The sequence below is a fragment of the Aspergillus foveolatus genome (genome assembly GCF_047715535.1).
Source record: "Aspergillus foveolatus strain CBS 279.81 unplaced genomic scaffold BDW70scaffold_49, whole genome shotgun sequence".
NCBI classification, from domain to species: domain Eukaryota; kingdom Fungi; phylum Ascomycota; class Eurotiomycetes; order Eurotiales; family Aspergillaceae; genus Aspergillus; species Aspergillus foveolatus.
This window is the reverse complement of record NW_027396113.1, coordinates 86503-98528: the sequence shown is the minus strand read 5'-3', so window position 1 is coordinate 98528 and position 12026 is coordinate 86503. Positions and strand designations below refer to the sequence as shown.

Here is a 12026-nt window from a genome sequence, read left to right as displayed (position 1 = left end):
CCCAGCTGCATAATAGGCACGACACCAGACAACCCTAACTCCAGGTTAATCGCGGCACGTTACCAGACCAACTCCTTACCAGCCAAAACTCCCGCAATATGGGACTATACTTCCTGTGCACCAGTTCCTCTAAGCACAGCCTGCTAGCAACAGAAGCACGCATCATTGAACCTCCCTACTCGTTTCGACACTGTTGCCCTCCACTATGTTTCATCAACTGAGTCTTGCATCTACAGAAACTTATCTCTGATTGGCCCATGATGCCGAGTTGTCATGTCACGTGCTAGGTACCTGCCGCACCCGCGTTGTATTGTTCTTCAATCCTTCTTTCCCGCCAAAAGCTTTCCTGATTACAGTTGTTCAAGGAATCCTAATCATGGTCTCTACTCCAGACACCTTCGAGCGGCTGCGTCCAGTCGGTAAGTGAGTTGCCGATGTAGACTGCAGCACGCCACTGACCATTATCTGGGCCTCTCGGAGAAGTACTCCACCGCGAGACACCCTCTACGATTCTACATGAATGTCGCCATCACAGCAAATTACACCATTCCAGAGACCTTTACTCTCTCGCTTAAGGACTACATATACAAGGCCATTGAAACGTTGATCAATCAACATCCGATCCTCTCCGCAATCCCAATAGGAGAAGACATAGACAAGCCTTACTTTGCGCGACTTCCTGAGATCGATCTAGCTCAGCCAATTTCTTTCCAGAAGAGAGCCAAGGGTCTGACTCTGGACAAGCATGACAGCGAATTACAGACTTTGCTTCAGACGCAGCACGATACCGGGTTCGTGGCGCCGTTGCCCTACTGGCGGCTCATAGTCCTGACTGATGGTGAATCGGAGAGACGCTTTACTGCGGTATTCGTGTATCACCATGGCCTCGGCGACGGTACTTCTGGCAAGGCATTTCATCGCACGTTCCTTCGAGCTCTGCGGGAATCGGCGTCATTGAAGCCAGGGGAAGCTAAGCAGGTGGTTATCCCGCCAAAGACACCTCTCTTACCACCACTTGAAGACCTGCATCCGCTTCCCATATCGATCCCCTTCCTTTTCAAGATCGCGTTCAAGACATGGGTTTACTCCAAAAAGGATCCAAGCCTTTGGGCCGGAGGACCATTTCAGCTACCGCTGAGCACTCAAGTCCGATTTCTTGTCCTATCAGCCGCTCAGACTCTGGCACTTGTCAAAGTCTGCCGCGAGCACAGCACGACAGTCACCTGCGCGGTCGAAACAGCAATCGCGCGCTCGATATTTCCTAATATACCCGGAAAGTACACACGTGTTGCGGGTAGCATACCAATCACCCAGCGCCCGTGGCTTCCGGACACGATCACAGACGAATCAATGGGCGTCTACGTGCAGGAAATGCCTGAAACATTCTCGCGCGAGGCAGTAACCCAAGAGACTTTTCCATGGGACGAAGCACAGCGGGCGCGGCGGACAATCACGAGAGAACTTGCTTTGGAGAGCAAAAATACGTCCGTTGGGCTCTTCAAATATGTCAAAGACTACCGCAAGGATCTGTGCGAATCAAAGATTGGCAAGCCAAGACCGGTGACGTTTGAGTTGTCAAGTCTTGGTGTTGTAAAGACGGAGCATTATGAGGATCCTTCTATCCCCCAGATGGGTAGGGTCATCTTCACTCAAAGCGCAAGTGTCATTGGTGCTGCTGTAGAGTTCTCCCTTGTCACTGGTGCGGATGGGTCTTTGGCGCTAGGAATCTCGTGGCAACCCGGCGTGGTGGAGGAAGATACAGTGCAGGCTGTGCTTGATACGCTCGAAAAGGAGCTACACCATCTTTCGGGGTGATTTTATCCCGAATCACTGGGAGAGTATTATTCGATACAACTAACTGCACATCAAAAGTTGAAGACAATCAAGGAGTGTGCTACCCCTCCCCAGAGTAAACAAATTATGTAGGCGGTGAGTTATCCTAGCCTCGGCCGACGGCAGAATATGGGGGGTGTTCGCCTGTTCTAGCCAACTTTCAATCTTTCATCCACCTCACTCTCCTTTTAGAATACCTAGAATCAAGACAATCGTGTCAAAATGTCCCGTGCGCCTTTTATTGTCCCCGCGCTAAAAAAGCACACCGCCACGGTGATAATGGCCCATGGCTTGGGCGACAGGTTGGTTCCGTCCCAAAATGGGAAACGAGTGGCTGATTGATTGTTTTTGAATAGCGGTGCAGGATGGTATGCCAGAGCCTTTACGAATAATAACGCTTGAAGTCGTGGATTGAGTTCTAATGGGATGGTTGAACAGGGTCTCTCTCGCTCACAACTGGCGCCGACGAGGCTTGTTTGAAGAAGTGACCTTCATCTTCCCAAATGCACCCATGATTCCAATTACAGTGGTACGTTTGACGCAAGCTTTTTCACGGCTCAAATTCCTAGTCTTGAGGTTGAAGACGCTGCTGACTCGAAATTTCTCGGATAGAACTTCGGAATGTCAATGCCTGGTTGGTACGACATCACCAAGCTTGGTCGTGATGTGAGTCCTTCCCTTCTCATTCCCCTCTATAGCAAACGGCAGCTAACAGAATAGCAATACAGCTCGATTTCCAAGAAGCCATCAAGAACCAAGACGAAGCCGGCATCCTCAAGTCTCGCGATTACTTCAACTCACTGATTAAAGAGCAAATAGACCAAGGCATCAAGCCGTCACGAATCGTCCTCGGAGGATTCTCGCAGGGAGGCGCCATGTCCCTGTTCTCAGGTATAACTGGACAGGAAAAGCTTGGTGGTGTTTTCGGTCTTTCATGCTACATGCTCCTCAGCGACCGTATCAAGAACTATATCCCGGAAATCTTCCCGAACAAGAAGACGCCATTCTTCCTTGCGCACGGCACAGAAGATGATATTGTGCCGCATGAGTTTGGCAAGCGCTCGGCCGAGATGGCTAAGGAATTGGGACTGGAAGATGTCACCTTTAACTCATACAAGTGAGTCTCGGTCCCCTGGGTATATGCTTTGTTACTAACGATCAAAGGTATCTCTCGCACTCCGCCGACCCGGTGGAGATCGAAGACTTGGAGAAGTTCCTTGACAGAGTAATTCCGCCCGAGAACGGGGGTAGCTTATGACTTGATCCTGCCTCTGGGCGCTGGAAGCCGCTCTCCCACAGCGCTATCCTAGGCGCAATACTTCTATTTATAGTGGTTCTGATCTACAGACGAGATAGAGCTCTGTCTAAGCACGAATTTGATTAGGCCTTACAAATTTTCACAAACATGTGGATCATATAATTACTCCTTCCCGGCCTTCTCAATAGCCCTCTTTATAATCTCCACCATCCTATCATTATTCCCCGCATCAAACGGAATCATGTGCTTCCCTCCATGATCATAAACTTCCGCCTTCCCCGGCTCGCAAAGCCGGAACAGCATCATCCCCTGCTCATATAACGGATCTTGCCTGCCCACAATATGCGCCGTCGGAATCCTAACCCTATACTCTCCTTCTGGTAGGCTAACAGGCCCCTTCCCATCCAACTGATACGGTATCCCCGCACATATAAACACTGCGGCTTTAAACAGTGGCGGCGCGTCTGGACCTTTCGTGTGAACATGATGATCAAGCAGTGAGTACGCAAGCGCTGCGCCCTGCGAGAACCCCATCACCGCGTCAAAGGGCCCCTCCCGCTCCATTGTACGCAAGGTGTACTGGATTGCGGCGGCAAGGTCTGTGCCTGGGCATACGTCCCTCGGGTAGTGACTGTAGAAGGGGGGTGGGACAATGCCTTTCAGTTCTGGGAAGCGTTAGTATTGAAATTCACCTATAAAAAAAATTTCTGAGTTGATAAGTACCAGGTTCGCAGTCAGAGTTGAGACGGCCGTTTATGAAGTGGAATTCGTGACCTTGGGATTCGAGGACTTGGACGAGGCCGCCTGTTTGGATATCGATTAGTACGCGACGTGGACTTCAGGGATTTGGTTTTTAAGTGTGGTGCACCAGCTTGAATCTCGAAGATCTGGTAAAGGCGATTAATATTCAGCTTATGAAAGTTACTTGACAGGATGTAGATTGCATTAAATGCCCAGAGCTGGATGGATGGATGAATAGACGTACTTCCCCGCTTGTGCTGGCACCATGTAGACAGAGGAACCGCATTTCGACAACACAGCAAGCGACTGAATCTTAACGCAGCGGTACAGAAAACTATGTCGAGTCTTATCTTGAAAGGAGAGGCAGTGTTTATCTTGGCTGAGGTTGTTGATCAGGATCCGATGATGACATATCTTGATACGGAGTGGGGTGGGGAAATACGGCGTACGACTGCATGTAGCACGGGATTTCGTTTCTGTTTAAGAACATTGCCTGGATTCAAGGCTCATTCGTGACAGATCGATGCAAAGTAATTGATAACCTCGCCATTCATCATGTTGATAAATGAACATCAGATGCTATAGTCAGAGTTCGGTATACTAGTTGATTACTCGTTTAGGTAGTGGCCAATCTAGACATGGCGGCCTCGGTGCCTGAGTGCCTTACGCTCGGCCAACAGGGCCACCACGGTCGAGAAGAAACACTGTTTCCGAATTTGACCTTGGATGGGTTATATGATGACGACCATCCTGTTATCTCTCTTTGTAATTATTGTCTTAGGAGTCAGGACCCAGCATTAACCTTGTTCTGCTGAGGTTCTTACACCCTCCAATTGCTGCCTGAATGGTTAGGGTTTAGCCGAGGAGCCTCCTCTGGGGGTACAATCCACACAATCACCACAACAGCTACGGTAGAGATGCGCTCAACGCGAAAAAATCGTCTTAGAAGAGGCAGCTGTCTTGTAGAATATATCCCGTAGCCAGAAACGTAGCGTAGTTGGCTCCTCTGTATTACGACGCTGTTCCTGTACCTTACCTAGCGAGCTCACGGCCCGCTTTCGCCATCTTTCCCTCTGCTTCTCCCCACACAAACTTCCATCCGAACATTCAGACTGCACCTCAACGCATCCATCCTCACCTCACCACTCATTTATCACCCCTCCCTCTCAGGTAGGTCAATATGCCCGTTCTTAATTCAATGAGCGATCGATCGCCTTTCAGATAGCACCACCAAATCCGGACACGACCTCATGATCGTTGAATGGACATCGACTGACGTCGTGAAATTCCGAGTCTTGGCACCTTTCCGAATCCCACACCCACAGCACACAACCTCCGTCCATTCGAGATTCTTAGCACTGTTATTGACGCTCCGACTCTTGCTAGATTTCTCCGGACTTCCGAATCTACCGTCAAGATGGATCAGGCGAAGTTGGCTAGAATGCAGGCGAGCGTGCGGATCGGTATGTGATTTTTTCTTCTCTTCTGCTGGAGTCCGAATGTGCGGTGCGGTTGCGATTCTTTCTCGGTGCGAGGAGCGGGGATATCATTTTTTGAAACGATTGATTGAAGCGATGTTTCGGATGTGATGGATTTGGCTGGAACTCGCGGTATTGGAGTATCAGCACTGGATTGCCTTGGTTTCGATTGGTATCGCCTGGGGTTGAATGAAGTTGAATCGAACTGCACCGCACCGCATTGTTTCCAGCGAACGCACTTGACTAATTGCTACATTCTCTGAGAAAACGTCCGCTAACTTGCTTACAGGGTATGTTATCCTGGTTTTCCCTCTATCTCCATACTCGTCGCCGATACTCCATAAAGCGCCCCGGACGTCCGGAACTCAATTAGCGGAACAAGCATACTGATATCGAATAGTGGAAAGGGTACTCCCCGCCGCAAGGTCAAGAAGGTCCACAAGACTTCCGGCGCCGACGACAAGAAGCTCCAGGCCACCCTCAAGAAGATGAACGTCCAGCCCATTCAGGCCATCGAGGAGGTCAACATGTTCAAGGAGGACGGAAATGTCATCCACTTTGCCGCTCCTAAGGGTATTTACCCCTCCATAACAACCTCTTAGACTCCATATGCATAAAGCGCCTGGAGACAAATCAAACAGAGAAGAACGCGCACTAACTGTTGACTGCTAAATTAAAGTTCACGCCTCCGTCCCCTCCAACACCTTCGCCCTCTACGGCAACGGCGAAGAGAAGGAACTCACCGAGCTCGTCCCCGGTATCCTCAACCAGCTTGGCCCCGACAGCCTCGCCTCTCTCCGCAAGCTCGCCGAGTCCTACCAGAACATGCAGAAGAACCAGGCCGGTGAAAAGAAGGACGACGACGAGGATGATATCCCCGATCTGGTGGAGGGCGAGAACTTTGAGAAATCTGTTGACTAAATCTATCTCACATCCCATCCTTCCAATCCCATTACGATTCCCATCTCGGTCTCAATTTGAACTGGGGCATGAGTGAGCGTCAAATGATGATATTTTGCAATGAGGTAATAGGCTGGCAAGGCAAAATCCAATAAAATATCGAATCAATTCATGATGACTTTCTTGGTTATTTGGCCCTCAACGGTTGGGTTTCCGAACGAAAGAGGGCGTTGAGGAGGGGCTTTCTCTTCTTGACTATTGTTGTCTTCGAGATAATTGGGCGTCCAATTCCCGTATCTGGGTGGGAGTATCTACCAAAGTAAGGACTGATACCAAGGTTGAGACTTAGTTTCCTTAGCAATGATAGGTAAGTTGTATGCATAAATTGCAGACTTCTAAACTAATCAAGTAATTAATCCCCATAAGTTCACGTGATGCTATACTAACGCCCATGAATGCAAACACACCCAGTACAAAAAAAGAAACCAGATAAATCAGCACTGTAAGCAACACTCCGCATAAATAGTATGTATCTATCATACAAGCATCAGGGTATAGACTTTTTGAGGGGTAGGCAGCTAGCATTCGCTACGACTCCTCCCTCAACCCACAGATATCAGTCCCCAGAACCATGTCAATCATGTACCAGAACCTCCAGTAGACATTCGATTTATCGTAATCGAAAGTCCCGTCCTCGCGGAGCTGCGGCCCATCACCAACAATGTCGCCAGTGAACCAGCTCAATATCGGGATTGAGCGAAGAACGCGCTCCGTGACTGTCGGCGCGGGCGGGAGTGCTTCGGAGATAGGCCGCAGTTTCGTGCGGCGCACCGTGGGCACGTGTGTCATAAATTCGGAGACTGGTGCGGCCGTGGCTTCCTGGGGTGTGTGGCGCTGATGAAGGGTAGCAGTCGCCGTGCTGGTGGAAGCTGTGGATGCGTGGGACTGTTCAATGCCTGTGGCTGTTGCGGAGCTGGCGGTGCTCGTGGTGTCTTGGGAGAAGGAGAAGTCCTCTTCGTCGGCAATGCTGGCGAGGTTGTTCACGGCGAAGGAGCGCGGGAGAGTTGTTGCGCGAGAGGGGCGGTCCTTGTCCTTGTTCTGAAGGAAGGCCGTTGAATGTGATGTGCTCAGTGTGCGCTTGTTGCTTGACATGAAGCGGTTCGCTTGTGTCGAGCCCACCGGAATCGGGACGTCCTCTGCTGGTCCTTGGCCGTGATAAATCTCACAGAAGACCAAGTGCCCGTCGATTTCCTGCGGCGAGTAAAAGACCGCGCGGTCTGCAGCCTCTGTCGAGTCAAAGGTAACCTTGATCCAGTGAAATCCACCCGCGTACCTTTTCGATTTGCGGTTCGCGTCCGCAGAGAGATTTGTGCGGATCACCACATCACCACCGCTGAGGAGCTGAGAGTAGCCGACGTTGGTTTTGGGGTCGATCCTCGGGTAGTCTTCACAGATCATGCCGCGCGAGACCCGCTCGTACTTATCAATCACCTTCCACTCAGTGTCCTTATTCCGGTATCCGTATAGAATGCATTCAGTGGCGACCTTGTCTGTCTGTTTCCTAGCATTGTCGAGGTTCGCTGACGAGGCAGATTTGGGCAGTGCATTCCGTGACTTTTCTTGCTCCTGCTGCTGCGCGAAGAGCCGGCTGAATTCAGCTACGTTTTGGTTCTCTTTCTTTGCCGGAGTGCCAGTGCGAGTGCGGGATCGAGACTGCTCGTAGCGGGCGTTCCTTCGCTTGCCGAAGGGTCCTGTCTCCTCGGGCGGCCGTCGTGGGTTGCGGGCTTCGCTGTTTGTTGGGTTAGCATGTACTTGGCTTCCGCGAACTGGTCGCTTCCACAATCTGAGTGGATAGAATAGAATCCGTACTCTTTGTAAACATATCCCCATGGTAAAGTATTGCCCTTGTCATCTTTCGCGCGTTCCTCCAAAGGGACGGAGTGGTACTCCATCTTCTGCAGCTGCTACTGGAATCAAATATTGTTTGTCGTGGAAAAGAAATAATGAAGGCAATCTCCAGGTTCGGGGACCTTCAAGAAAAACCGGGGGGTCAATGAAAATGTGGGTTACAGAAAATGCAGGTGGAAGCGAGCTCCCCAAAACTTTTGTCGCAATAAACAGCGTTGGCCTGGATATTGTCACATGACCTGACGGGCGGTATATGTATATGGCCCTGCCCGAGTCCCACATTCTTATAACAATCTACTACAAGATCTACGAAGTAGTTTTGCGCATGCGCCGAGAGGGAATCACCTAATAGGATTATTGTTGCTTCAAGAATGTTATTCGCCCAACATCCCCATCAAGTCCGCAGACCTCGCCAAAACTGCCAACCTCCAGGTTCCGGCGACCTACATGCGCATTGAATTCATCCAAAGGACAAGACAATCCAGAACCGGATTTGCAGTACGGTAGAGGTACTATCTTATCGTTGATGTTGACGCGGATAAATGTGCCCTCTTCAAATTCGTGACCGCTGTCTATCGAAGAGCAGGTCATACGTTCAAGGATAATGCGTCCACCCATCGGCAAAACCGACGAGGTACGCCAGACGCGGTCATCCGCCCTATACGTAGTAGGAAGATCGGGGTCATATTTCGGATCTTTCATGATATCCAGTGCTTCCAGGAAAGGGGCGATATCTCCGTCGTGGACACTAGCCAGCGCGCGTTAAACCATGAACCCTCAGAGAGATGTAGGGTTAATTCAAACTTACAAGCTAAAAAACAGTGGCCCAGCTTTTGGCCCTTCCTGTAGAAGGCCTGCTGTAGCATTCAACCACAGCCATCCCATTGCACCGGCGTACGGGTTTCCCGGGCCAGCTCTATAGTAGTGCACGAGATCGCGGGCGTATTCGAAGTTCTCCCAGTCTTCGCGGCTGAATACATCACACCATGGACTCGAGCCTCGCACGAGGGTTTCGAAGCCACACATCTCCTGCATGCTAAAAATATCCATATTTGTCAGAGCTCCTAGGGCCGAATTTCCCTGCTCGAATAGCAGTCGTTCCGCTATAGCTGGAGCATACGACTGCTGGAAAAGAGCGAGCATGTTCATTCCTTTATCGTGGCCATTGTCAGTATCCTCAAGGTATCTCAGGCACGTGTCACCGGGGGTTAGTGTATCCGCTTGTCGGTCGAATGTCTCTGGAATGATTTCCAGCTTGGCTTTCCCAATGTCTTCCCAATCAAGGCCAAGTAACCCGAGCGCGAAGTACTGGGCTGTTTCAATAACGCGCTGGCAATCGCTTGCCCAGAACGTGAAGTTGGACTGGGAAGATAGGATATGCTGGTACCGCGTTAAGAGGCGCGTCCCGGTTGTAAAAGCACCCAGCATGCCCGAGTAAGGACCAGTTCTGGTTAATTGATCAAAGTCTTCCTCCGGAGTACTGGTGAAATAATCCCAATTGTTGAGAAACGATAACGAGCCATTAAGGACCACGTTTGCTTCCTTGATTCGCTCGAGAAGGTCAAGATGGCCTGGAGAAGCAGTTAGATATCTGGATATAGTCGCAGCACGGTAAAATCAATGCGTAACCCACGGCTTCCGGCATTCTTTGTGGGGTATCTTTCCCCATGGCGCGCCATCTATTCTGCGGTTAGAAAATGTACTAGTGGAATGGAAGGGAAGTAGACACTACCATGTGTACTTGCTCAACATGGCATCCAGCTGGTGGTTTGATGTCCTGTGTAGGACCGTCAAGTTTCTCAATCCAAGGCCCATACCCGCCCAGGTGGTAATACAAGTTCCAACCATCGCTTTCCGGTACTGATGGATTGTAATTTGAGGTTCTGTGGGAAGGATTAAACCATGTGTTCCAGCTAGAGGAATATGGCGATGCAGTACTGGGGCTTTTTAGGGGTGCGGTAATGTAATCTCTGATTATGGAAAAGGCACCGTCAGGGTAAAAGTTGGAAATACTAACGAACACAATAATGATCGAGAATCCAATCAATGAGCCGGAAGAGAAAAGGCCAGGCATTTCTGCCAGGCGAAGCCAATGAGATTTCAGAGCTCGGTAAGTCCAGAGAGGATGGCTTAAGCAGGAGGTGGAATGACCCAGGATCTCGACCGCCAAGGCAAACTGGCGGGCATGCTATGGGGCATTTCGGCAGACGATGCCACTGCAGGGCATATACACATACGTTGTGACTATTCATAGAATTTTAAATATATTCTTCTGAGAAATTCATTCAGATCAAATCATAATTTAGCTATATAGCATACCTAAATCGAGGACTCATATCGCCCATCTCTTCAATTTCCTCATCCGTCTTTCCAGCAACCTTCTCATCTTCAAGACCCTGATCTCTACGCTTGTTCTTCCACAGATAATAGGCCCACATGATTCCATAGACTATTCCCGCAAAGCCAACCAACGCCAAAGTCACGGCGTTGCCGCGCACATAACGAGGCCCCTCCTCGGTCTTGTAGAGAAACGGCGACATTACCCCACTGACATTGCCAAATGTAAGTTGCAGGCCGGTGGCGAATGTACGTTTCGCATAGCGGGGAAGAGTCGTAGGCAACCAGGCCAAAGGTAGCCCCACCGCCACGTAAAGACCCAGTGCAACAAGGAGCGCGCCAAAGTAATGCACTCCAGATGAGGAGTCGGAAATGAGTATACCGTACCCGACTACTGATATCGCCGCGAAGATGCAGATGAATAGGCCTCGACGTTGGGTGCGGTCACTGAACCACGCAACGATCAAGTACGCGATGGCACCTAGTGCGTAGCAGGGGATTGTCAGGGCTTGAACTTCGGGCACGGACCAGTTGCCTAATCCCTTAATGATGGTAGGCAAAAAGGTGCTATATCCGTAGAGCATAGTGTCGACGCCGAATTGCGCTATACAAAAGGCGTAAATCCTCCAGTCCAGTGCGCCTTCTTTGACGTCTGCCCAGTGAAATTTTTGGGCGGATGCGGTGTGGCCAAAGTGCCGACTTCGGCACTTGACAACTAATGCTCTTTCTTCGGCGTTGAGATAGTAAGCCGTCTCAGGATCATCCGCGAGAAAGAACCAGGTTGCGACGCCGATAAGGACTGTGGGGATGCCTTCAATGATCATGATCCATCGCCAGCCCTTGAGTCCACTCACGCCGTCCATGAAACCAATCGCATAAGCAAGTAGACCTCCGCATGCGCCAGCAAGCGCTGCGCTACTGAAAAGGTAACCTGTCCGCAAGGCAATTTCGTGCTTGCTATAAAAGAGGGTCAAGTACGTCATAAGGCCAGGGAAAAGACCAGCTTCGACAACTCCAAGCAGCAGCCGACAGGCGATGAGTCCGCCATAATTCTGGGTTATACCCGTCAAAGTTGCTATAACGCCCCAAATGACTGCTATGGCCGCAATATAACGTGATGGTGTAAGCTTTTTTATGACGAGGTTTGAGGGTACCTCAAATAGCTGTCGGCCATGGTTAGATGCAGGTCATCGCATCAAGACAGGTTCAATACGCACACAGTAGGTGACGAATAGAATCGACACTGCGATCTGATACTGGTCACCAACCAAGCCCAGATCCTCCTCCAAACCATATAATCGAGCGTTTCCAATATTGACTGCACGTGATATAAAGTTAGTGGGTTAACGTGCACATGGCCGGAGAGCGTACCTCTATCCAGAAAGCTAAAGAGATACAGGAGGACCACAAAAGGGAGAATGTACAGGTCCATCTTCCTTATGAGCTTCTTCTCAGCCTTCTCATCAATGGCCCACATATGGAAGTTCGAGTCCATTTCTGGAACTCTCGCTTCTAGATTCCCAAGCCTTTGTTGTTCGACGTCCATTTCGGGTTCGCAGATCTGTATCTTT

The 12026-nt window shown here is 50.2% G+C and overlaps 5 protein-coding genes across 5 annotated transcripts; 3 read left to right on the top strand and 2 right to left on the bottom strand.

The window, feature by feature from the left end:
• The first annotated feature begins 354 nt into the window (after window positions 1-354).
• BDW70DRAFT_141410 (uncharacterized protein) lies at window positions 355-2007 on the top strand. Its single transcript, XM_073737764.1, has one exon. It carries the CDS (start codon window positions 517-519, stop codon window positions 1813-1815), a length of 1299 nt encoding a protein of 432 aa, XP_073593429.1. The 5' UTR covers window positions 355-516; the 3' UTR covers window positions 1816-2007.
• Window positions 2008-3234, top strand: BDW70DRAFT_141406 (palmitoyl-(protein) hydrolase). Its single transcript, XM_073737763.1, has 6 exons — window positions 2008-2135; window positions 2190-2201; window positions 2272-2362; window positions 2446-2499; window positions 2562-2950; window positions 2998-3234. The coding sequence occupies exons 1-6, from the start codon at window positions 2056-2058 to the stop codon at window positions 3089-3091; spliced, it is 720 nt and encodes a 239-aa protein (XP_073593428.1). The 5' UTR covers window positions 2008-2055; the 3' UTR covers window positions 3092-3234.
• Window positions 3235-4385, bottom strand: BDW70DRAFT_141404 (serine hydrolase FSH). The gene is made up of 5 exons (XM_073737762.1): window positions 4282-4385; window positions 4077-4211; window positions 4029-4032; window positions 3815-3910; window positions 3235-3756 (listed from the first exon to the last, which is right to left on the bottom strand). The coding sequence occupies exons 2-5, from the start codon at window positions 4116-4118 to the stop codon at window positions 3254-3256; spliced, it is 645 nt and encodes a 214-aa protein (XP_073593427.1). The 5' UTR covers window positions 4119-4211; window positions 4282-4385; the 3' UTR covers window positions 3235-3253.
• An 864-nt stretch (window positions 4386-5249) lies between these two features.
• On the top strand, window positions 5250-6231 carry BDW70DRAFT_152310 (nascent polypeptide-associated complex subunit family protein; the record flags this gene model as incomplete). The annotated part of the gene is made up of 3 exons (XM_073739421.1): window positions 5250-5299; window positions 5711-5883; window positions 5990-6231. 3 exons carry the CDS (start codon window positions 5250-5252, stop codon window positions 6229-6231), a joined length of 465 nt encoding a protein of 154 aa, XP_073593426.1.
• A 567-nt stretch (window positions 6232-6798) lies between these two features.
• On the bottom strand, window positions 6799-12001 carry BDW70DRAFT_152308 (allantoate permease family MFS transporter; the record flags this gene model as incomplete). The annotated part of the gene is made up of 10 exons (XM_073739420.1): window positions 6799-7999; window positions 8091-8171; window positions 8420-8424; window positions 8527-8866; window positions 8927-9689; window positions 9752-9797; window positions 9851-10031; window positions 10438-11618; window positions 11673-11773; window positions 11827-12001. 10 exons carry the CDS (start codon window positions 11999-12001, stop codon window positions 6799-6801), a joined length of 4074 nt encoding a protein of 1357 aa, XP_073593425.1.
• Between the last annotated feature and the right edge of the window lie 25 nt (window positions 12002-12026).

What these genes read in the sequence shown, in the direction of transcription:
- BDW70DRAFT_141410 (XM_073737764.1), top strand. Translation starts at nt 517, where the DNA reads ATGAATGTCGCCATCACAGCAAATTACACCATTCCAGAGACCTTTACT.
- BDW70DRAFT_141406 (XM_073737763.1), top strand. Translation starts at nt 2,056, where the DNA reads ATGTCCCGTGCGCCTTTTATTGTCCCCGCGCTAAAAAAGCACACCGCC. An exon ending in TCACCAAGCTTGGTCGTGAT is followed by an intron (nt 2,500 to 2,561) that starts GTGAGTCCTTCC and finishes ATAGCAATACAG; the next exon opens with CTCGATTTCCAAGAAGCCAT. An exon ending in GTCACCTTTAACTCATACAA is followed by an intron (nt 2,951 to 2,997) that starts GTGAGTCTCGGT and finishes TAACGATCAAAG; the next exon opens with GTATCTCTCGCACTCCGCCG.
- BDW70DRAFT_141404 (XM_073737762.1), bottom strand. Translation starts at nt 4,118, where the DNA reads ATGCGGTTCCTCTGTCTACATGGTGCCAGCACAAGCGGGGAA. An exon ending in CAACTCTGACTGCGAACCTG is followed by an intron (nt 3,757 to 3,814) that starts GTACTTATCAAC and finishes AACGCTTCCCAG; the next exon opens with AACTGAAAGGCATTGTCCCA.